Below are 26108 nucleotides of genomic sequence, written 5' to 3'. Positions count from 1 at the left end.
ACTCAAAAACGGCTTCTTCCCGCTGTTACCAGACTCCTAAACGACCCTCTTCTGGACTGAGCTGATTAATACTACACTCCTGTATGCTTCACCCAATGTCAGTGTCTATGTATTTTATTGTGTACCTGGTGTTGCCCTATTATTAAATTTTCTTTTCATGTACTAAATGATCTGTTTGAGCTGCTCGCAGAAAACTACTTTTTCACTGTACCTCGGTACACGTGACAATAAATAAATCCAGTGTGTACAAAATAGGCTGATACACAGGTCATGCCACTAGCTTTACAGATATCCATTGTCACTCTCTACATTCTATCTAGTTAGCCTTGCCCAGTATTTAAAGAAAGAAAAGGAAGGTAGAGTCCAGATTTTCCAAAAAGGATGTGCGAAGTAAACAAAGAAAACTGAAGCCTTCTTCAATAGCAAGTAGAACAGACTTTCCATAAGCCCCATAAAATGAGTAAGAACCTTTGGTTTACCAAGGGTGATACAATGGGTAACACTGTTGTCTCCCAGCACCAGGTACCTGGGCTCAATTCCAGGCGGGGGGGGGGGGGGGGTTTATACTGTAGGAATTCTATGATAATGGCAATAATAAATAATCAGCATGGATTCCTGCCAGTTGGAGCCAGAGTCTACCTGTGGGCTTGATTGAGAACCAGGTCAATAAATGCCCAGTGTGCTGAAACTTTTTTTAAAAAAAATTTTAAACAATAGATTTTAAGAAAGCTACTTGTTCAAACTTGTCAAGAACCTAATTTACCAGCAAAACATTTCGAAAGTTGAGAATTACCAGAGCTGACTGTGAATTATTACATTGCAACGGTAGCTTCAGTGTGAACTCCCTGTATTGTTTTTTTTTTACAAATTTAGAGTACCCAATTCATTTTTTCCAATTAAGGAGCAATTTAGCGTAACAAATCCACCTACCCTGCACATCTTTTGGGTGCGGGGGCGAAACCCACGCAAACATGGGGAGATTGTGCAAACTCCACACGACAGTGACCCAGAACGGGATCAAACCTGGGACCTCGGTGCCGTGAGACAGTAGTGCCATCCACTGCGCTGCCCTTTAACTCGCTGTATTGTTTACCAGTAGTTTGAGGCTTGAAGACTCATTCTGTTATGCTGAGTTGGGCCGCCACTCCTGCACTACAATAGTAAATTCAGCAGCAGGATGAAATTAAACAATTCTGTTCACATGCCATCATTGCAGTGTAAAACATATCCTAAAAGTGTCTTAGTGACTAGAATTTGGTCAACATACAAGGAACATTTTGTAGAATATAAGTAATTTACCCTGCTCAACCTTTTAGAGGAAGTGGGAAAGACAAAGGAAACCTGGGTATTTATTCAAATCAATGAAGGCTGAAGAAAGTAATTTAGGAAGAAAAAGGGAGAACTGACCATTCTTACCCTTGCTTGCTCATATGTTGATGGACTACTGCCGTGTGTGCCTCCTGCCCATGGGCCAGGGCCTGTTCTTTCATCCAAACCTACAGGTTAAAACAAATATTAATGAAGCAGGATTCTCATGTGAAACCAAAATACTGCAAGAAAATATACAGAGGCTCTGAAAATAAGTAATCACTTATATTAAGTACAGATAAATGTGATCTGACACTACAGAAGACAGTAAGTTCCCAAGGATGCCAAGGCATTGCAATGTCATACTGAAGGACAATAAATGGATTGTGCGGCATCCAAATCAGGAAAATGAACGGTCCGTGAAGTGTGGGCTACAAAAGCATGAAACGTAATTCCTGTGTCACAGTTGATCAAAAGTTGGCAAAGTACCTTTTGGAAAATTGTAGCTGTCCCATAGACAAACTACCAACAAATAAATGAAATGGAGAGCAAATGCTCTTTACAAAAGAAAATGGGAAGAGAATGAAAACAGTAGGGTTAGCCAAGAATACTACACACTTTCATAGGGGTTGTCTGTCCTCTTTCAAACGCTTAGTGGTTTACAATGGAGAGAGAGAGGGAGGGAGGGTGGGAGAGAGAGAGAGAGAGAGAGAGAGAGAGAGAGAGAGAGAGAGAGAGAGAGAGAGAGAGAGAGAGAGAGAGAGAGAGAGAGAGAGAGAGAGAGAGAGAGAGAGAGAGAGAGGGAGGGAGAGGGAGGGAGGGAGGGAGGGAGGGAGGGAGGGAGAGAAAATGAAAGAGAGAGAAAGAGAAAGAAAAAGGAAGAGATCAGAAACGTGGATTCAAATCTTTCAAGTTTCTGCAGGCATATTTTAACACCTCACTGCTGTATGGCGGTAGGGTAGCACAGTGGTTAGCACGGTTGCTTCACAGCTCCAGGGTCCCAGGTTCGATCCCCGGCTTGGGTCACTGTCTGTGTGGAGTCTGCACTTTCTCCCAGTGTCTGCGTAGGTTTCCTCCAGGTGCTCCGGTTTCTTCCCACAAGACATGCTGTTAGGTGAATTGGATATTCTGAATTCTCCCTGTGCACCCAAACAGTCGCCGGAAGGTGGCAACTAGGGGCTTTGCACAGTAGCTTCATTGCAGTGTTAATATAAGCCCACCTGTGACAATAAAGATTATCTAAATGTTTAGGCTTGGAAGTGCATAATTGTTGATCAAAACATTTCACCACTGGATTTAACGTTTGACAATAAATCTCTTCAGTAATGCCAAAAGGTTCAGAATATCAACTTTGCTTTTTAAAAAAAAAGTATTATCTTCAACTTCGATTTTTTTTTTTGTTAAAGTGCTATCTAGGATGAGAAAATGAAACAGTCAAGCAAACCCACAATATTAACAGTCTGGTATGCAAAACCCATACTAAAACTACGTCCTAATGAGCATGTGGGCTCCTACAAATGTTTCACTCGAACAGCTTTTACTTAAAAAAAAAATACAATAAAGTAGAGCTTCAAAGGGTATATCTCACAATTATCTGCAGTGCTAGCGTTAATGTAGAATCCAAACAGAGAGATCATGCAGAATGAATGGTAGGATACAAAATACTGGTTTATTGAAGGTACACACGAAGGCTACTCCACTCCCACCTACACTCAGGTCAGGGTTTTTAGGTCACGAGGAACTGGATGGTGCACACCCAGTGACTTCTGTGGAGATGCAACAGTTAACTTGCTAAGAAACAGAGAGATTGAGAGAGACAGAGAGAGAGAGAGAGCGCACGCGCGCGCGAGAGAGAGAAAATAAATATCTGGGCTGTCACAACAACCACATGCACAATGAGTCACTGGATAGTGATATTAACACATTAAAGAAATTTGGAGTGGGTCATTTTTACCAGGAATCAGTGACACATAGGCTGCTAATTCTGGTTGAAACTGGTTTACAGAAACTATCAAAACCCTAAAAGTAGTTATTACTGGAGATCCTTGGTTAGAAAAAATTTGAAGCACATTTAACTTACCCATTATGTACAATGCCTGTTGATTAGTACACTACACACTATCCATTTTCTTTCAATCTTACAGTAAGGAACAACCTGAAGTTAATTATGCAACTGCTCGAATAACCTCATCACTGAAGAAATATTTTTTTCATCTGAAATGTTCTCCTGTGGGTTTCTGCAGAAGTTAGCAATCCTCCAGTGCCAGAGCAACAAGGGTGATTCACGTGAATAGAGATAGGCATAGTGTCAGTTGCTAATTAACCTAGAGCGGTAACTTGTTCTTCCCTCATCACTGCACACCATTTCCTACAGGACCCTTCTATTTTAATACCTGCTTCTGAGAAATTTGTCATCACCCCCTCCAACCATGACCCACTACTAAACCATCTCCAAATTCTCTCTTCTTTCAAAATTTCTTGAACACAAAAGCAAAATACTGCAGATTCTTGGTGTGTGTATGTGTGGGTGGGGTCTGAACAAAAAACACAAAGTGCTGGAAAAACCCAAGTAGGCCTGGTAGTATTTGTGGAGAGAGAAACAGAGTTATTGCTGAGTCGAATGTGGCTCTTCATATTGGACTCGAAACAGTTAACTAATTCCCTCTCCATAGATGCTGCCAGAACTACTAAGTTTTACCAGCACTTTTTTTTATTCCTTCAACATGTTATCACGTCCCAAATCAGTTCTAATCTTTCCCAGAACTCCACATTTGAATCCCTCCAAGTAGATTCCAGTCTCTGCCACAGAAATGGAACAGCTCTTTAAAAGTTACAAATGACATCCTATGTGATGGTGACAAAAGTAAACACTTTCTCTTCACATCCTTCTCGACCTTTCTACAGCCTTTGATATGGTTGACCACATCATCTCCCTCCAACGCCTTTCCACTATCACCCAGCTGGGGCTGCACTCAGCAATTCTAGAGAATCACTTGCAATGATTCCTCTTCCTGCTCCTGCACTGCAATCTCTGGTGTGTTCCAAGTATCAATTCTTAGCCCCTCCTATTTTGCATCCACATGTTACCCCTCAACATCACCGGATAGCATTGCATTAGTTTTCACATGTGCAACCTCACCACCAGTTCTCTCAACTCCAACTCATGCTAAAATTATTAATCTGCTCGTCTGTCATCTAGCACCAGATGGGCAGAATTGTCTCAATTGAATATTAGGAAGACTGAAGTCATTGCTTGTGGCCCCTGCTGTAAACTCCATTCCCTAGCTAATATCCCGTCACTGACACTTCCCTACCTACTAACTCCATCCCTCTCCCTGACAACAGTCTTGAGATTAAGCCAGTACGTTTGCAAACTTGGTGTCAAATTCAAGGTGAGCTCCTGACCCAATTCCCTCCACATGAATACTGCCTATTTCCACCACCATAACATGGTCCAACTTCACTCACCTCTGCTGCTGAAACCCTCATTAAATGTCATTAGCTCTGGACTTGACTCTCTTCAAACATTAAAATGCAAAAGCTGTGGACCTGGCCTCTGAGTATACCCACTTGTAAGAAAAATGTGCTGTCATCTGAAGCAAGTTCCTGTTCCCCATCACTCCTGTGCTCACTTACCTACATTGGTTGCCAATCAAGCATTCACTTGATTTTAAAATACTCACCCCCATTTTCAAATTTTTCCATGGCCTCTCCATCCCCATCTCTAATCTCCTCGAGTCCCATAATCCTCAACCTTTGCTCCTCTAATGCATCTCCAATTTTAACTGATCCACAATTGGTGGCCGCACCTTTAGCTGTCTCGGTCCCAAGCTCTGGCACCATACATTGGAATGATGTGAACGTATTGGAGCGAGTGCGGAAGAGGTTGACAAGAATGGATCCAGGGATGAGAAATTTCAATTAGGAGGATAGATTGGAGAAGTTGGGACTGTTCTCCTTGGAGAGAAGGTGACTAAGAGGAGATTTCACAGGGATGTCCAAAAATGTGAAGATTAGGTGGATTGGCCATAATAAATTGCCCCTTATTGTCCAAAAGGTTTGGTCAGGTTATGGGGATAGGATGGACCTAAGTAGGAGGCTCATCAGATGGTCGGTGCAGACTCGATGGGCTGAATCATCTCCTTCTGTATTGTCTGGGTTCTATGATTCCATGTTCACAATCCTGAGTGGGTTGGACAGAGTATATAGGGAGAAACTCTTCCTGCTTGTAAAAGGATCACAAATGAGAGGGCACAGATTTAAAGTGATTTGCAAAAGAAGTGAGAAAAGAAAACGTTTTAACACGAGTGGTTTGGGTCTGGAATGCACTGCCTGGAAGTGTGGTAGAAGCAGGATCAATCAGGACATTAGATGATTGCTTGAATAGAAACAATGTGCAGGGGCATGTGGAAAATGTAGGGGAATGGCACTAAATCATGATGCTTGTTTGGAGAGCTGGTGCATGCACAATGGGCCATATGGCTTCCTTCTGCACCGTAACAATTATGTGATCTTATGATCTGCCCAAATATCTCCTTGCGTGGTTCAGTGTCATGTTTTAGTTCATAATGCTCCTGCCCTTGGGATGTTTAACTATGTTAAAGGCACTATAAAAGTTGTTATACCTAGACCTTTTTAAAAAATTATTTTTATGGGACGTGGGCATTGCTGGTTGAGCCAGCATTTATTGCCAATCCCTAATTACAATTGAGAAGGTGGTGGTGAGCTGCCTTCCTGAACCGCTGCAGGTGCCGCTGAAGGTGCTTTAGCTGTTCCTGCAGTGCATCTTGCAGATGGTACACACTGCTGTTACTGGAGGGAATGAATGTTTGTGGAAAGGATGCCAATTAAATGGGCTTTGTCCTGGATGGTTTTGAGCTTTTGTGTTGATGGAGCTGCTCTCATCCAGGCAAGTGGGGAATATTCCATCACATTCCTGACTTATGCCTTGTAGATGGTGGACAGGCTTTGGGAGTCAAGTGGTGAGAGGATTCCTAGCCTCTGATTTGCTCTTGTAGCCAGAGAAATTATATGGCTAGTGGGAGATTCAATGATGGTAACATGGGGTGAAGGTTTTGATTCTCTCTTATTGGAGATGGTCATTGCTTATCGCTTAAGTGATACGGGTGTTACTTGCCACTTTGTCAGGTCCAGGTCTTGCTGCATTTGCACATAGATTTCTTCAGTGGCTGAGGAGTCGTGAATGGTGCTGAACGTTGTGTAATCATCAGCAAACATCCCCACATTTGACCTCATGTTAGAAAGAAGGCCATTGATCAAGCAGCTGTGGACAGTGTCCTAGGTCCAACTATCTTGAGCAACTCCTGCAGTGATGTCCCGAGACTTGAGATGACTGATCTCCAACAAACACAACCATCTTCCTATGTGCTAGGTGTGACTCCAACTAATGGAGAAATTTCCCCCTGATTCTCTGACTTTTGCTAGGGCTCCTTGATGCCATATCGGTCAAATGCTGCCTTGATGTCAAGAGCAGTCACTCTCACCTCACCTCTGGAGTTCAGCTCTTTTGTCTATGTTTGAACAAGGCTGTAATGAGATAAAGAGCTGAGTGACCCTAGCAGAACTCAAATTGAGCATCAGTAAGCAGTAAGTTCTGCTTGATCGCCCTGTTGATGACCCCTTCCACCACTTTACTATGATTGAGAGTAGATGGATAATGCGGTAATTGGCCGGGTTGGATTTATTGTGCTCGTGTACAGGACATAGTTGGGAAAGATTCCCCGTTGCTGGGTAGATGACGCTGTTGTAGCTGTACTGGAACAGTTCGTCTAGGGGCGCATCTGGAGCAGTTTTCAGGACTACTAACAAATATTGTCAGGGCCCATAGCCTTTGCACCCAGTGCCTTCAGCCATTTCTTGATATTGCGTGGGGTGAATCGAATTGGCTGAAGACTGTCATCTGTGAGGCTGAGGACCTCTGGAGGAAACCGAGATGGATCATCCACTCGGTACTTCTAGCTGAAGATTATTGCAAATGCATCAGCCTCGTCTTTTGCACATGATGTTCTGGGCTCCTCCATCATTGAGGGTGGGGATATTTGTGGAGCCTCTTCCTCTAGTGAGTTGTTTAATTGTCCATCACCATTCACTACTGGATGCGGCGCAGCTTAGGTCTGATCTGTTGGTTGAGCGATCACTTAGTTCTGTCTATCACTTGCTGCTCATGTTCTTTGGCATGCAAATAGTCCTTACTCCTCGGTTTATAGAGTCACCAGGTTGACATCTCATTTTTCCACATGCCTGGTGTTGCTGCTGGCATTCTCTCTTGAATGCAGGGTTATCCATTGGCTTGGTAGCGTGGGAGATATGCGGGGCCATGAAGTTACAGATTGTGGTCGAGTACAATTCTGCTGCTGATGGGCCACAACGCCTCATGAAAGCCCAGTTTCGAGTTGCTAGATCGGTTTGGAATCTACCCCATTTAGAACGATAGTAGTGCCACACATGATTGAGGGTATCCCCAATGTGAAGACGGAATTTAGTCTCCAGAAGGACTGTGCGATGGTTAATCCTACCAATACTGTCATGGACAGATGCATTCATTGCAGGTAGGTTGCCGAGGTATCTTTTTCCCTTTTGTTGGTTCCCTCACCACCTGCCGCAGACCTAGTCTAGTGGTTATATCCTTTAGGACTCAGTCAATAGTGGTGTTATCGAGCAACTCTTGGCGATGGACTTGAAGTCCCCTACCCAGACAGTCTGTGCCCTTGCCATCCTCAATGCTTCCTCCAAGTGATGTTCAACATGAAGGAGCATTGATTGATCAGCTGGTGGTGGACGGTACGTGGTAATCAGCAGGGGATTGCCTTGCTCATGTTTCACCTGAGGCCATTGGACTTCATGGGGTCCAGAGTCGATGTTGAGGACTCCCATAGGGCAGCACGGTGGTGCAGTGGTTAGCACAGTGGTTCACAGCGCTGAGACCCGGGTTCAATCACGGCCCTGGGTCACTGTCCGTACGGAGTTGCACATTCTCCTTGTGCCTACGTGGGTCTCTCTTTCCTCCTCCTCCTCTTCCCTCTTCTCTCTCTCCCCCCCCCCCCCCAAACAACTCAAAGATGTGCAGGTTACATGGATTGGCTATGCTAAATCGGCCCTTAATTGGAAAAAGAATAATTGGATACTCTAAATTTAAAAAAAGACTCCCAGGGTAACTCCCTCCCGACTGCATACCACCGTGCCACCACCTCTGCTGTGTCTGTCCTCCATTAGGTACCAAGGTCATGGGGGAGGGTAGGTCCTCAATGTCATTTTAACCTTTTTGGTCATTGGCTGAAATCAATGTAAGTACTTAAATATTGCTTACTTAGCAAAATTGCTTCTGATGGCAAGTTCACCAGAGGAAACGTAACTCACTCAAGCATTGGTGCTACAGACAGCAAAACACAGAGGGGAATTTCCTGGGTGCCTAATACAACAAAGAAACATAAATGCAGCTGTTGCAAAATGGCGGCACAGTTTCTGTTCTAAGCACCAAGCAGGCTGAGCTATCTGCCCATCTTCCAAGGACAACAATGCTATTTTGCCATTCCTGGCCTACTCAACATTGAGGTTTAAAGATTGTTCTGGATTATCAGATGGTCCTCTTGAGGCACAGAGGATAATGGCTTTGCCTCTGAGCCAGGAACTCCTGGATTAATTTGCACCCCAGGACTTAGCAAGGTAGGAGTGTTCATAACGTGGCCAAACAGGTCAAGTATCAACTTGTAAATTCTTCCAACATACACTAGGCAGTAGAGTGGGGGAGATCCTTGGTCAGCCACGTGATGGAAAGAAAATTAGAGCCTATACATTAGCATACCTAGCTCTGGAATACAACATACATTTAGCAGTGTAAGTTGCTTGGACTCCTTTGACTCAGCTGGCCAGACTGCAGGTGTTATGCCAACGGCACGGTGTCCGATCCCACTGGGATCGATTTGGGACATGCCCCCTTCCCTTACCCCAGAAGGGTACTAACATTGGAGACACTGTCTTTAATTTATAGTAAAATGAAGCGGGTTATGTGGCCGGTGTCTGCCTAACAAAAAACCCAGGTGGTTTGATTGATAGATTAAAGGGACCACAGGGAAGGTGGTACAAGGTGTATACACTTGGAAACACTGACAGCAGCCTGTGCTAATAGCGATAGAGTAGGAGTCTCTAAATTCCAAAAAAGGTTATCAGTTTTCAAACAGAAGTACTTTAATCTGTCAATTTACTTTCAAGAGGAGAGAACATTGAAGTGTCAAGGATAGCGAATCAGCAACTCTACCTGAATGTAGTGCCCATGTGATCCGCATGGACTTTGAAGAAAGATTTCTACGATATACCTGAAAATATACAGATGTCAGTTTGCCAAGGTATGGGATAGACAGCAGTTAGAGGCCAAAAGTCTCTACGGTTTACCACACATGTGGGTGGAAGCTCGTGCTGGATTGGAAAGACCAAATTAATGACGAGTTAAAGCAAAGCTGGAAGATTCACCGAGCTTGTATTAAAAGGAGGGCTCCACGAAAACTCATTATGAATCACAGTTCTGGAGTAAGAAGTTGGGAAAGGAAAAGATCAAAGTAAGCCCTTGGGAGCTAAATTAAAAAGTTGATTTTGTAGTTTAAAATACAAGCTGCTGACAAAGAAAATGGGCGACATTCTCCGACCCCCCCCCGCCGGGTCGGAGAATGGCCGTTGGCCGCCGTGAATCCCGCCCCCGCCGAAGTCTCCGGTACCGGATATTCGGCGGGGGCGGGAATCGGGCTGCGCCGGTTGGTGGGCCCCCCCGCTCAAATCTCCGGCCCGTATGGGCCGACGTCCCGCCAAGAAATTGCCTGTCCCGCCGGCGTAAATTAAAGTAGGTATTTACCGGCGGGACAAGGCGGCGTGGGCGGGCTCCGGGGGGGGGGGGGGGGGGGGCGCAGGGCGATCTGACCCCGGGGGGTGCCCCCATGGTGGCCTGGCCTGTGCCGTGGGGGCACTCTTTCCCTTCCGCCTCCGCAACGGCCTCCACCATGGCGGAGGCGGAAGTGACTCTCCCCACTGCGCATGCGTGGGAAACTGTCAGCGGCTGCTGACGCTCCCACGCATGCGCCGTCCGGAGATGTCATTTCCGCGCCAGCTGGCGGGGCAACAAAGGCAGTTTCCGCCAGCTGGCGGGGCGGAAATCCCTCCGGCGCCAGCCTAGCCCCTCAATGTTGGGGCTCGGCCCCCAAAGATGAGGAGCATTCCGCACCTTTGGGGCGGCGCGATGCCCGTCTGATTGGCGCCATTTTGGGCGCCAGTCGGCGGACATCGCGCCGTTGGGGGAGAATTTCGCCCAGTGTGTCAGTCACTAGTGCTTCAATTATTTTGCTACATTAAAAGTCTTAAAGAGGAGAATCTTGCTGTGTCATCGTTTCAGCTTTTAACTGGAATTTTGAATTTCTAAGTGGGATGTGGCACATCGAGCTGCCGCATTCCATTAGAGCAAATTGGACACACAGGTAATGTTCCACAAAAATAACCTAGCTTCCAAATGGACAAAACTCCATACTATGACCAGGGTAAAAAAATGAGACACTGAGATCGCAAAGAAACATACTCCAGAAGCAAGAACATTTCAGAAATAGCCATGAGGCAGTTTACTATGGGTGAGATTTTGACACTCTTAAAAAGCCATGCCAAGACTCAGTATAAATTTAAATCCGTATGCTACTGGATGAAGGAAAACAAACATTTCCAGACATGGTTATGAAGTAAACACCACGGTCCATTATATTACAGTTATATTGGATTTACTGGCATCAGCTGGAGCTCAAATGACTCCACCTTCAAAAATTGTAAGTAGTAGGTTTGCCAACCATGCTTGGATAGATCATGTGATATTTGCTCTTCTGGCATTTACCCACTGTTTGCAAATGTTATTGGTCCAGATTTTGCTGTCAGTGAAGTGAGCCACTTGCTGATGACTGCTAGCGCAAAAAACTGCACAAGAAGATCCAGCAAGTGCTGTGATAAGACCATAAGACACAAGAGCAGAGTTAGGCCACTTGGCCCATCGAGTCTGCTCCACCTTTCAATCATGGCTGATATTTTGCTCATCCCCATTCTCCTGCCTTCTCCCCATAACCCCTGATCCCCTATTTGATCAAGAACCTATCTATCTCGGTCTTAAAGACACTCGGTGATTTAGCCTCCACAGCCTTTTGAGGCAGAGGTCCACAGATTCATCACCCTCTGGCTGAATTCCTCCTCATCTCAGTTTTAAAGGATCGTCCCTTTAGTCTGAGATTGTGTCCTCTGCTTCTAGTTTTTCCTAGTGATGTGGATTGCCAACTTTCCAGAGGTTAGTTGCATTCTGGCATCCAGCAACAATGATGTCATCAAGAAGTGAAATACACTGAAGAATTCCAATAGTCTTCAAATCAGGAAATAACAAGCATTTTCATCACTCACCTTTTAAAAATTGGGACATAAACATGAAATATCAAACTTTTTTTTAAAAGTGTGTAATTGCTCTCTACAATTGAGAAATTTGATATTTCACAAATATAAAATTACATTTTTTAAGGACCAGACTTTCTTTAGCATTCATGACCTGGCACACCATTAAGAATCCAGTTGCAGGGCAGCACGGTGGCACAGTGGGTTAGCCCTGCTGCCTCACGGCGCCGACGTCCCAGGTTCGATCCCGGCTCTGGGTCACTGTGTGGAGTTTGCATTCTCCCAGTGTTTCGCCCCCACAACCCAAAGATGTGCTGGGTAGGTGGATTGGCCACGCTAAATTGCCCCTTTATTGGAAAAAATGAATTGGGTACTCTAAATTTAGGGCAAAAAAAAATCCAATTGCACCTTATTTCAGTAAAGCTGTCCAATAACACTTCACAGTTGTTTTAAAGCAAGAAAAATAGCACAAAAATTGAAATCCACGAGATCACAGTGGCATGGTAGCACAGTGGTTAGCACTGCTGCTTCACAGCAGCAGGGACCAGGTTCGATTCCGACCTTAGGTGACTGCATGCAGGTTGTACATTCTCCCAATGTCTGCATAGGTTTCCTTCGAGTGCTCCGGTTTCTTCCCACAGTTCAAAGTTGTACAGGTTAGGTGGATTGGTCACGCCAAAACGTTGGGTTGGGTTGCGGGGATAGGGTGGGGTGGTTTTTCAGAGGGTCGGTGCAGGCGTGATGGGCCGAATGGCCTCCTTCTGCATGTGGTATTTGGATTGCTTGGCCCGGAGGACCGGGGATTGGCGCTCAGAGATTGATTGCTTGGCCTGGAGGACCTGGGCTGCAAAATCGCCATTGATGCGTCAATGAGCACCTACCAGTTCCTGATCGCGGTGAGACAGGATGGGAACGTACTGCAGAATGAGGAGGGCGAGACAACGAGCTACCTGACGGGAATGTTTTATCGGACCATCCGGATGATCGAGAACGGAATTAAGCCGGTCTACGTCTTCGATGGGAAACCACCTCAATTGAAATCCGGAGAGCTCACCAAGAGGAGTGAACGATGGGCTGAAGCAGAGAAACAGCTGGCGGAGGCTCAGGAGACAGGCGACGTGGAAAACATCGAGAAGTTCAACAAGAGGTTGGTCAAGGTCACCAAACAGCACAACGACGAGTGCAAGCGGCTGCTGGAGCTTATGGGAATCCCATATATCGAGGCTCCCTGTGAAGCAGAAGCCAGTTGTGCGGCTTTGGTGAAAGCCGGCAAGGTCTACGGAGCAGCCACGGAGGACATGGACGCTCTAACCTTCGCACCTCCATCCTGCTCAGGCATATGACCGCCAGTGAGGCCAAAAAGTTGCCCATTCAGGAGTTCCACCTGAGCAAGGCTCTGCAGCAGTCAGGACTGACACATGACCGGTTTGTTGACCTGTGCATTCTGCTGGGCAGTGATTACTGTGAGAGTATCTGTGGGATTGGACCGAAACGAGCTATTGAGCTCATCAGACAGCACAAGAACATCGAGGAGATTGTCAAAAACATCGACAGCAGCAAGTACCCGATCCCGGAGGACTGGCTCTATAAGGAGGCCCGCCAGCTCTTCCTGGAGCCTGAGGTAGTTGATACTGACTCGGTGGATCTGAAGTGGTTGGAAGCGGACGAGGAGGAGCTGGTGAGGTTCATGTGCACAGAGAAGCCGTTCAGTGAGGAACGCATCAGAAAAGGGGCCAAGAAGCTGCTGAGGGGCCGACAGGCCAGCACCCAGGGGCGGCTGGACGATTTCTTCAAGGTCACACTAACTTCTGCCAAGTGCAAGGAACCTGAGCCCAAAGGGTCAGCCAAGAAGAAAGCGAAAACCGGCAGCAAGTTCAAAAAGGGGAAATGAGCCGGGACGATCGGAGGTTATTCTGGACGTGTCCCAAGCCCCAAACTCCCCTCACCCCACACCCCTGCCAGAGAGAATAGGAGAGACACGGTGTCACTGAGAACTACAGGCATCAAACTGACTCTCAGCCCATCTTCAATTTTGGTCGCCACGTGCGACCCATGGGGGCCGCCATCTTTAACGCATCCTCCAACCGCCACGCGCTACCCAAGGGGGCTGCCATCTTGGAAGCCATCGCCGCTGCCTCTCACCACGCACGACCCATGGGGCCACTATCTTGGATGCCATCACCGCTGCCACCCACCACACGCGACTCGTGGGGGCCGCCACCTTGGGACCACCCCGCAGCCTCCCAGGAGCCCAGCTCACCCGACCGTACGCTGGCCGCCGCTACCTCCGACCGGCCAACCAACCGCCTTCCGAAGCTCGCCTCCATCACGTTCGATCAGTCCCGGCCGCACCACCTCGTGAAGTCTACGATGACCATCCGGATCAACGGGCACGAGACGGCCTGCCTTTTCGACTCCGGGAGCACAGACAGATTCATACACCCAGATACGTAGATCCACCTCCGGGGTCTCGCTCCCATCCTGGCTGACAGTCTTCGGGCCTGTCCTTCTCCGGAAGCATGAGAGGAGCCATAAAACCGACCCCCTCGTCGAGAAGGTCCTGCTCCTCCATGCAATCCACAATATGCCCACGTGGCACATCAGGACGGGCAACAGGACACAGTCTCCCTTTGGGATTTGGCACCTGCAGGTTCCCCAGCAACCACCACCCCCGACCCTACATAGTCTTCCCCCGCCCCTGCCCACTTACTTCACGAACTAGCACCCGCAGGCCCACCGGCGACAATCACCCCCACCTCCGCCCATACACCACACCCCCCTTCACCAACTCAACATCTGGGTGAAGAAGACAACACGCTCTCGGACACGCAGGTCTCGACGCCAGTGCCCACACCACAGCCGGGACAAAGGCGATCACGGTGGAAGGTCAAGGCCCCCGACAGACTTGACCTTTAAGACCACTTCACCCCCGCTGGACTCTTTTTTAAACAGGGGTTGCATTGTATTGCATTGCGTTGTACTGTACATGCCTGGGCTTGCCCAGGCTGGCTCCGCCTGTGGCTCCTCCCCTCAGGGTCATGTATAAAGGTGGCTAATCTCCGCCTCCGACCCAGTTTGGGTCAAAGGCCAGGAGGCTTGCTGTTTGGTGTATTAAAGCCTCCGTTACATTCATCACTCGTCGTGTGCTTATTGAAGGTATATCACTGCATTATAGGGATTCTACGATTGCCTTTGATGCAGAGCCACAGACTTTTAAAAAACATTTTGAACCCTCAGCCCAAGGTGGCCAACGCCAATTTGCTTTACTATATGTTCCACATTTCAAATCATTGGAGTCAGTCTTTCTGCAAAACCCAAAGAATATGACTTCAGGAGAGCATGAAGGACTCGTATCTCTTGTCTAATTAGCAAAGCACCTCAGGCAATCACCCGAGGTACTCAAACGTGTGCCATAAAGACGTATGCTTAGACAATGGGACCTGGCTAGGTTGGCACCAAGACATTACAATTTTTCTCAGAAATTTGTTTTGAGCATCTTTTAAATTCTCTATCTCCGAGGGGGCATATTTAAAGCAGGGATTGACACATTTCTAAATACCAATGCTATAAAGCGATATGGAGCTAGCCTGGGGGAAAAGGCATTGAATTGGATGATCAGCCACAATTGTTTTGAATGTCAGATCGCATTCGATGAGCTGAATGGCCTACTCCACACCTATGCACGAATCAAGTGACCTTTGGAATACACAACAATTTCTTCTTTTTACATCCCCCGACTGGTGGAGAGGAAGGCCATAGACAAGCTACCCTCAAGCATGTTTTTTCTGCAGAATTGTTTAAGGATAAGAACCAAATAAGAGTCCCTCCTGCCTCCTCCTTTCTCCAGCCTATCTGGTAAACTTTGAGCCATGTATGGGTGTGTGCGGAAGTCGGTGCGTATTCTATTATTTTATTAGATCGCTTCAAGTATAATAAAGCTAACCCCTTTGTTAAGCTCAAGAAAGCCTATCCTATTGGTGCTTTTATGATCTCATACATAAAAAGTTACGCTCCCACTGCACTGGCAGGTACCCATTTTTAAACAAAAAAACCTGTTGCAGTCAAATGAGGGAAAATGCGGCCTCTTCACCTGGTCATAACAGAGGAAAATATTAGCCCATAACTTTTTGGTTCCCCAGCACCACATTTGGCAGGTACCCCATTGATGCACTGGGGTAAACCTTCTCAGATGTTCCCATGTAAGGGTTTACGAGGCAGTTGTCCAGAAGGGCCAACCGCCCCATGATAATTGCGGTGGGCTGGGAATAAATCGGTCAAAGCCATTAAATTGCTAACTTTGAATGGTTCTGCCAGTTTTACCCTGATAGTTACTCTGAAAGAGTTAGCAGGAAAAAAAAGCACATCTAACTCCAGCATAACTGTTTAAAAAAAAACTCATTAATCAGTTATCAAAACTGGATCCACATCCAGTGGGAAAACCAAAGTAAAAAACTTAGTCCAATTCTGTTACTACATGAAAGTAAGAGGCAGCTCGGCAATCACCACCTGCAGCAGGTATTAAAAGTTATGGGCTCACTACTTTTTTTTTTTTACAAAAGGTACTTTATTTTGTATCCCATATAATTAAAAGATATTTAACCATTTTGCTATAGCTATGAAAAAATAAGTATTTGACTGAAAGTTAAATCCTCTTCGACCACAAGCCTTTTGTTGACATCTTTTGCCCAAGAATTGACTCATGTAGATTTCAGGTGTCCAGCTGTCCTCCTAAGCTGTCATAGAATCAATACAGTGCAGAAGGGTGCCATCGAGTCTGCACCAAACCTCCGAAGGAGCACGCTACATAGGCCCACGCACCTGCCCTATCCGGGTAATGCCACCTAACCTTTTTGACCCAAATAGGCAATTTAGCATGGTCAATCCACCTAACCTGCTCATCTTTGGGCTATGGGAGGAAATTGGGGCACCCAGAAGAAACCCAAAGACACAGGGAGAACAAACAAACTCTACAGAGATAATCAACAATGACTGGAATTGAACCTGGGTCCCTGATGCTGATGAAGCAGTGCTAGCCACTGTGCCACTCCTTTAAATTACTGACCTCAAAAGTATTTAATCAGTTAGTAATGGATACCAACTATGCTTGCACAGTTTCATTTGGTAAATTATTTTATTTGCATAATCTTTCTTCTCTTGTAAGGCAACAATAAGAGCATTGAAATTTTTTCCAACCATATTGTCACACCACCTAATACTTAGAAAATTTACAGCTACATTAAATTTTTTTATTGTTTGACGGTAGCTCTATATATAAATCTGAAAATTTTCAACAACAGTTTCCCCTACCTCCCTTCCTTGAAGCATCTTCTCCCAGTTCTGTTGGTTTTGAATGGCTATTTTCTGTACAATCTTCGGATTGGCCCAGATACCAAAATGACATATCAAGATTTCAAACACACACGCGGGAACAACTCTCAATCTGAGAGATTAATATTCAATCTCCATCTAAAACCTGGAAATGCCATGGAGTTCATTTCTTAGAAACCCACTTGGCTTGTATCATTCATCCCCAAATACCCGAGTTACATCCCAGAACAAGAATGTTGCCCAAATAAATAGAAAGATGTCTGCAACTCATCCACAGACTACAACCCAACTAATAGGTCCCTCCATTAATCAATCCAAGCTCTAGAGACAGAAAACAAATTGTTTCAATCTACTTCTCCCCAACTGTAACACAACTATGGTCAAGACACATTATTTCAATGCATCCTCTCATAAGCATCCATCAATACCTTCACACAAACGTAAAGCAACTGCACTGCAGTATCACATTTGAATAGAAAATAAAAAATAAAACTCTCCTTCAGGATTAAGAAAAAATCACTCAACAAGAAAAAACACTTCAGTTTTTCTATTTTGCACTTTGGTCCAATAATGGGCCATTAAATGATTCCCAAGTTCAATTCTTGGCAATTAATCCCACTAACAATTTACGCACCGAGCTGATATATTGCCATATCAGATTCTAGTTGCTAGGTGATTCTGTGCAGAAATTTATATGTGATATCGTTTGGCCAACACCATTGAATGGCTGCAAAAGGATTTCAGAAGAGCAACTCAATGGAATGGTGTCAAACGTATTCAGAAAGTCATGTTTCTAAAAGTAGGAACATAAAAACAAACTGGCACAGGAACATACATAAATATTAGAGGGCTCCAAAATTGACATTAATTCAAATTGTCATGGCACAAGAACAGGGAGATTTACTCCGCACCTGATCCATGCTATAACTAAGCTACTAGTGCTCAATGTTTACACAAGCTGTTTTTATATTGATCTTTGGAGGCCGGCCCTAGCCGGCAGCAAAATGAACATAAAGCTGCCATGCTTTTTTTAGATCGGTAACAAGAGTGACCCAGTCTTTGAGCCGGTTGCTAGTTTCATTACGGTCAGTAAAATCATGCACCGCCAACTAATTTATCTTTAAAGCGTGCGCTTTGCTGACTTCATGAAACAATACATATAGGCTATTCTCATATTAACAATACAATTGCACTAAAGCTAGCAAAAAAAAACCTTAAGCAACACAACTAGAAAGACCATGTGCCAATCAAAAGTAGTCCAGAAGCTACCCTCGGATGCGTGAGGGTTCAGCTGTATGGAAAATTAGAAAGTCAAAGTTAAAGGAGACGGTAGGAGTGCAGGTTAATGACGAGGACTTTAAACTAGTTAAAGGATCAGAGGGTTCACGAGTGGTTAGTAAAGTTTCCAGAACACAAAAAGCAGCAGGAATCCAACTTCAGGCACAGCAGATAAGGGTAAAACTATGTGATGGGAGGTGGTCACTGCAGGACTGAGGGTGTTGTACCTAAATGCCCGCAGCATACAAAACAAGTTAAATGAGATTGCAGCACATATTAAAAGTGGCGGGTACAATAAATATCCTGAGAGAAGTTATGCACAGGCCCCCCCCCAGCAGTGGTCAGGATGTGGGGCAGTAATTAAATCAGGAGATAGAAAAGGCATACAAGAAAGGCAATATTACAATAGTCATTGGGGGGGGGGGGGGGGGGGGGGGAAGAGAGAGAGAGAGAGAGAGAGAGAGAGAGAGAGAGAGAGAGAGAGAGAGAGAGAGAGAGAGAGAGAGAGAGAGAGAGAGAGAGAGAGAGAGAGAGAGAGAGCGCATGGCCAATCTACCTAACCTGCACGTCTTTAAACTGTGGGAGGACACCGGAGCATCCGGAGGAAACCCACGCAGACACGGGGAGAACGTGCAGACTCCTCACAGACTGTGACCCAGCGGGGAAACGAACCTGGGACCCTGGTGCTGTGAAGTTACAGTGCTAGCCACTTGTGCTACCATGCTGCTCCACGGTATGAGGCAGACTTGATTAGGGAACTTAAGAAGGAAACCAAAGAGAAAATGCTGGAATATCTCAGGTCTGGCAGCATCTGTAGGGAGAGAAAAGAGACAACGTTTTGAGTCCAGGTGACCCTTTGTCAAAGTGGTTCCCACTGCCTGTCCTGCAGTTTATCCTTGCACTGTTTTTGAACAAAGATGTAACATTTGCAATTCTCCAGTCCTCTGGCATAAACTATTTATTGCATAGATAGCTGATCTGTGGTGAGCGCTCCTGTTGAAATGCCATTTCATAAAACCCCAATATAGCACTCAATGTCAAGGTTAAATAAATCAGCTTTGACAAGGGTCATCTGGACTCGAAACGTTAGCTCTTTTCTCTCTCTACAGGTGCTGCCAGACCGGCTGAGATTTTCCAGCATTTTCTCTTTGGTTTCAGATTCCAGCATCTGCAGTAATTTGCTTTTGTTAAGGTGAAGGAAGCCTTAGGGGACAATGACCACAATATAAAAAGGAAATGGCAAAGGACGAAAACAGGTACTTTGCATCAGTCTTCATGGTGGATGACACCAGTGGCATATAAAACTTCCAAGATTTAGGGGGCAGAGGCAAATGTAGTGGCCACCAGTGAGGTGGTACTGGGGGAATTGGAAGGTCTGAAGGTGGATAAATCACCCAGACTGGATGGACTACACCCCAGGGTTCTGAAGAAGATAGCGGAGGCAAGGGTGGTGGATCTTTCAGGAATCACTGGAGTTGGATCTTTCAGGAATCACTGGATTCAGGGAGGGTCGCAATGGAAAATGGCTAATGTACACCCCTGTTTAAGAAGGGAAGGAGGCAGAAGACTGGAAATTATAGGCCAGTTAGCCTGACTTCAGTCATTGGATAGATTTTAGAGTCCATTTTTAAAGATGAGATTGCAGAGTACTTGGAATTGCATGGTAAAATAGGGCTACGTCAGCTGGCTTCATCAAGGGGTGGTCATGCCTGACTAAATTTATTTTTAAAAAGGATTTAAGTACCCAATTATTTTTTTTCCAATTAAGGGGCAATTTAGCATGGCCAATCCACCTAGCCTGCACATCTTTGGGATGTGGGGGTGAGACCCACACAAACACTGGGAGAATGTGCAAACTCCACACAGTGACCAGGGGCTAGGATCGAACCCGGGTCCTCAGCGCCATGATGCAGCAGTGCTAACTAGTACACCAGCGTGTTGCTATGCCTGACAAATCTGTTTGAATTCTTTGAGGAGGTAATGAGGAAAGTAAGGTAAAGCCAGTGGACGTGATCTATTTGGATTTCCAGAATGCCTTTGACATGTGCCATACACGTGGCTGCTAAATAAGATAAGAGCCCATGGTGCTAGGGGCAAGGTACTGGCATGGAAAGAGGATTGACTGACTGGCAGAAGGCAGAGAGTGGGGATAAAGGGGCCTTTTTCAGGATGGCAGCCAGTGGCTAGTGGTGCTCTGCAGGGGTTAGTATTGGGACCACAACTATTCACGATATACATCAAATATCTGGAAGAAATAACAGAGGGCATTGTTGCTAAGTTTGCAGATGATACAAAGATATGTAGAAAGACAGATAGTGTTGAGGAAGTGGGGAGGCTGAAGAAGGACTTGGATAGGCTAGGGGAGTGGGCAAAGAAGTGGCAGATGGAATACAAGGTGAAAAAGTGTGAAGTTGTGCACTTTGGTAGGAAGAATAGAGGCATAGAATATTTTCTAAACAGGGAAAGGCTTAGGAAATCTGAAGCCCAAAGGGATTAGGAGTCCTAGCTCAGGATTCTCTGAAGGTTAACATACAGGCTCAGTTGGCAATTAGGAAGGCAAATGCAATGCTAGCATTCATTTCGAGAAAGCTAGAATTCAAGAGCAGGGATGTATTGCTGAGGCTGTAAGTCTCTGGTCAGACCCCATTTGGAATATTGTGAGCAGTTTTGGGCCCCAAATTGAAGCAAGGATGTGCTGACCTTGGAGGGGGTCCAGAGGTGGTTCACACGAGTGACCCCGGGAATGAAGTGCTTGTCATAGAAGCGGTTGAGGACTCTGGGGTCTATACTCGATGGAGTTTAGAGGGATGGGGTGGGGGGGAAGATGAGAACTTACAGAATACGAAGAGGCCTAGATACAGTGGACATAGAGAAGATATTTCCACTAGTCGGAGAGAATAGAACCAGAGGCACAGCCTCCGACTGAAGGGACAATCTTGTAAAACTGAGACGAGGAGGAATTTCTTCAGCCAGAGGGTGGTGAACCTGTGGAACTCATTGCCGCAGAAGGCTGTGGAGACCAAGTCATCGAGTGCCTTTAAGAGAATAGATAGGTTCTTGATTAATAAGGGGAGTTACGGGAGAAGGCAGAGCGGGGATGAGAAACATATTAGCCATGATCGAATGGCAGAGCAGACTTGATGGGCAGAAGGGCCTAATTCTGCTCCTATATCATATAGTCTTATAACAATGGTGTCACTGGCTGAAGACAACATTGCACGATTCGTGTTTGCATGCACAATGAGCAATTTGTCTGTGGGTACTGCACATGCATGCGGCTTCAAATGCATGTAGCTGCCAGGTCAACAGGAGACAGTGGTGCAGTCCACAAACTACAAGAGTCGCATTTACACCATTCGGTCAAAATCCAGTCAGTAATGTTAAACGTGCATTGTTGCACAAACAACACGGAGGCTCATCCTAAACTCTTTTTTTCTATGCACAAGTCCTGCTGATTTGATTCTGCATATTAATTCACTCATGTTTATTTCAAATTTTCCCCTAGGAACAAAACTGCCACACTGGAGTCCAGAGCCCTGTACAAGACAGGAGCTACTAATGCATAGTGAAGCAATTATTTGTACTATCTTGTCCATTCACATTATCCAAATTCTAAGGCAGCACAACATGGTAGGACATCAATGGACAGCAGAGGGATATTTTGTTACTGGAATATGAATGCAGCAAATGGCAAGTTAGAGACTCTCCTGTGAATATTTTATATAAATAAAACTGTCCTACACTTTAGATGGGAAATATGCTGATAACTGATAGAATCGTTCAAACAGATTCTGCACCTCATCTGGAATCTACCATGTTTTATTTTGTGCTTAAAAGCATAACCTGCTATGCCTGGGACAATGGTTGGTGCATTAAATATACGATGGTTAAAAGAACTGAAAAACATCCAAACAATTTTATACTTTGTCCTTCCAAACTCTGGGTTGTGTCAGACGAAAATATTTTTATCGAACCAGGAGCAAAATACAAGTAAGGGCAAACCAAGATGAAGAATCTGAGTACCCAATTCATTTTTCCAATCGAGGGGCAATTTAGTGTGGCCTACCCTGAACATCTTTTGGGTTGTGGGGGTGAAACCCACACAAACACGGGGAGAATGTGCAAACTCCACACGGACAGTGACCCAGAGCCGGGATCGAACCCGGGTCCTTGGCACCGTGAGGCAGCAATGTTAACCACTGTGCCACCATGCTGCCCCCAAGATGAAGAATTGGGAGTATCCTAGAACAGAAATATGTTGTAAGAAAAATGAACCAAGCGGCACTAAATGGAGCATCATAGCAGCTTTGGATTAAAATCGAATTCTGTTACTCTCGTACAGCATTACAAAATTTCAATCTTGGAAGGGATGAGGAACACTAAAGAGAAGCCAGCAGTTTAGGATTACTGACTAGTCAGCGATTAAGTCACAGGTAAGCAGTACATCTGATTTAAAAAAATGTTTTATACAGCTTGCCTTCCACAGTTTCATTACAAAACTGAATTCCTTTGTTATTGTACATACAAATTCGAGAGTAGAACCCTTTCAATCAAAAAATGTGTTTTGGCAACATTTCATGAAATTAAATTGGTCCATTAGGATGAAAGAGAATATCCCAGCTCTTGCTACACAAAAACAATTTTAGCACATACTAGATGAAAATCAAAACTGGAAGACCCTCAGCAAAAAGGTACAGATCATAGGATACATGCCATCACTTTATTTAATCCACTTCGATATCTGCTTCAGGAAAATAGCCAGTGGCTGAAATTATTTGGTGAATGGAAACTGACGTCCCATTGTTCTGTTGGGTACACTTCTATTGCTCTCTATTAGCTCAACAATAGTAGATAAATCAGTAGTGCTTCAAATAAGCAAGATTCCACAGCAACAATTGATCATAAAATAAAAACTGACTTAAGTTTTATATGACAAGAGGCGGCATAGTGGTGCAGTGGTTAGCACTGCTGCCTACAGCGCCGAGGACCCAGCTTCAATCTTGGCCCCGGGTCACTGTCCGTGTGGAGTTTGTATATTCTCCCAGTGTCTGTGTGGGTCTCACCCACAAAGAACAAAGAAAGGTACAGCACAGGAACAGGCCCGTCGGCCCTCCAAGCCCGTGCCGACCATGCTGCCCGACTAAACTAAAATCTTCTACACTTCCTGGGTCCGTATCCCTCTATTCCCATCTTATTCATGTATTTGTCAAGATGCCCCTTAAATGTCACTATCGTCCCTGCTTCCACCACCTCCTCTGGCAGCGAGTTCCAGGCACCCTCTATAAAAAGATTTGCCTCGTACATCTCCTCTAAACCTTGCCCCTCGCACCGTAAACCTATGCCCCCTAGTAATTGACCCCTCTATCCTGGGGAAAAGCCTCTGACGATGCCCCTCATAATTTTGTAGACCCCCATCGAGTCGCCCCTCAACCTCCGTCGTTCCAGTGAGAACAAACCGAGTTTATTCAACCGCTCCTCATGGCTAATGCCCTCCATACCAGGCAACATCTTGGTAAATCTCTTCTGCACCCTCTCTAAAGCCTCCACATCCTTCTGGTAGCGTGGCGACCAGAATTGAACACTATACTCCAAGTGTGGCCTAACTAAGGTTCTATACAGCTGCAACAGGACTTGCCAATTCTTATACTCAATGCCCCGGCCAATTAAGGCATGCATGCTGTATGCCTCCTTGACTGCCTTTTCCACCTGTGTTGGCCCTTTTAGGACCCATGGACCTGTACACCTAGATCTCTCGGACTGTCAATACTCTTGAGGGTTCTACCATTCACTGTATACTCCCTACCTGCATTAGACCTTCCAAAATGCATTACCTCACATTTGTCCGGATTAAACTCCATCTGCCATCTCTCCAACCAAGTCTCCAAACGATCTAAATCCTGCTGTATCCTCCGACAGTCCTCACCGCTATCCGCAATTCCACCAACCTTTGCTTCATCTGCAATCTTACTAATCAGACCAGTTACATTTTCCTCCAAATCATTTATATGTTCTACGAATAGCAACGGTCCCAGCACTGATCCCTGTGGAACAACCACTAGTCACAGCACTCCAATTAGAAAAGTGCCCTTCCATTGCTACTCTCTGCCTTCTATGACCTAGCCAGTTCTGTATCCACCTTGCCAGCTCACCCCTGATCCAGTGTAACTTCACCTTTTGTACTAGTCTATCATGAGGGACCTTGTCAAAGGCCTTACTGAAGTCCATATAGACAACATCCACTGCCCTACCTGCATCAATCATCTTTGTGATCTCTTCGAAAAACTCTATCAAGTTAGTGAGGCACGACCTCCCCTTCACAAAACCATGCTGACTCTCACTAATACGTCCATTTGCTTCCAAATGGGAATAGATCCTGTCTCAGAATTCTCTCCAGTAATTTCCCAACCACTGACGTAAGGCTCACCGGCCTGTAGTTCCCTGGATTATCCTTGCTACCCTTCTTAAACAAAGGAACAACATTGGCTATTCGCCAATCCTCCGGGACATCACCTGAAGACAGTGAGGATCCAAAGATTTCTGTCAAGGCCTCAGCAATTTCCTCTCTAGCCTCCTTCAGTATTCTGGGGTAGATCCCATCAGGCCCTGGGGACTTATCTACCGTAATATTTTTCAAGACACCCAACACCTCGTCTTTTTGGATCTCAATGTGACCCAGGCTATCTACACACTGCTCTCCAGACTCAACATCCACCAATTCCTTCTCTTTGGTGAATACTGATGCAAAGTATTCATTTATAGCCTCGCCATTTCCTCTGGCTCCACACATAGATTCCCTTGCCTATCCTTTAGTGGGCCAATCCTTTCCCTGGCAACCCTCTTGCTTTTTATGTACGTGTAAAAAGCCTTGGGAATTTCCTTAACCTTATTTGCCAATGACTTTTCGTGACCCCTTCTAGCCCTCCTGACTCCTTGCTTAAGTTCCTTCCTACTTTCCTTATAATCCACACAGGCTTCTGTTCCCAGCCTTCTAGCCCTGACAAATGCCTCCTTTTTCTTTTTGAAGAGGCCTACAATATCTCTCGTTATCCAAGGTTCCCGAAATTTGCCGTATTTATCCTTCTTCCGCACAGGAACATGCCGGTCCTGAATTCCTTTCAACTGACATTTGAAAGCCTCCCACATGTCAGATGTTGATTTACCCTCAAACATCCGCCCCCAATCTAGGTTCTTCAGTTCCTGCCTAATATTGTTATAATTAGCCTTCCCCCAATTTAGCACATTCACCCTAGGACCACTCTTATCCTTGTCCAGCAGCACTTTAGAACTGTGGTCACTGTTCCCGAAATGCTCCCCTACTGAAACATCTACCACCTGGCCGGGCTCTTTCCCCAATACCAGGTCCAGTACAGCCAGCCCCTTCCCTAGTTGATGCGCAGATTAGGTCGATTGGTCACGCTAAATTGTCCCTTAATTGGAAATATATAATTACGTACTCTAAATTTAGAAGAAAAAAAGAAAAAAAAACATTTTATATGACAAAACATCATACAACTTAAGTTAGATTCTGAACAAATTCAGTTGCACGTTTTAGAACTACCCCGGTTCTCACTTTAAATACAATCCTGAAGAGGAAAGCTCTTTTTTCATGAAGGTATCCATAAATGACAAATGAGCGTCATGATCGATTATTGATGACCTTAGCTAGGCAGCCTGCCTTGCATCAAGTCTTTCTAGCTCAGCCCCAAGGAAAGCTTGTTGTCTAATGCTGCACCTGTCTGAGGCAAAGAAAGTACCAGGCTTATTTTCGGTGCTCT

The 26108-nt window shown here is 45.4% G+C and overlaps 2 protein-coding genes across 15 annotated transcripts in view; one reads left to right on the top strand and one right to left on the bottom strand.

Moving 5' to 3' along the window:
• Positions 1–26108, bottom strand: part of LOC140395092 (transcription factor E2-alpha-like) — a 194826-nt gene that overhangs the window by 123444 nt on the left and 45274 nt on the right. For 10 of the 14 annotated variants that reach the window (XM_072482486.1, XM_072482493.1, XM_072482489.1 and 7 more), the window contains one exon: positions 1408–1496. The exons of 1 other annotated variant lie outside the window; for it this stretch is intronic. In XM_072482486.1, the coding sequence (XP_072338587.1) occupies positions 1408–1496 (89 nt within the window). The remainder of the gene's footprint in view (positions 1–1407; positions 1497–26108) is intronic. 3 more of the 14 variants (XM_072482500.1, XM_072482491.1, XM_072482494.1) reach the window with 1 other exon arrangement.
• LOC140395749 (flap endonuclease 1-like) lies at positions 8049–13618 on the top strand. Its single transcript, XM_072483907.1, is given in 4 exon segments — positions 8049–8109; positions 11068–11123; positions 12564–13050; positions 13053–13618. Coding segments are annotated over 4 exon segments (1170 nt in total).

Source organism: Scyliorhinus torazame, chromosome 18 (genome assembly GCF_047496885.1).
Source record: "Scyliorhinus torazame isolate Kashiwa2021f chromosome 18, sScyTor2.1, whole genome shotgun sequence".
In the NCBI taxonomy this organism is placed as follows: Eukaryota; Metazoa; Chordata; class Chondrichthyes; order Carcharhiniformes; family Scyliorhinidae; genus Scyliorhinus; species Scyliorhinus torazame.
Note: the sequence above shows the minus strand (reverse complement) of the source record. Positions and strands in the feature narration are given on the sequence as shown.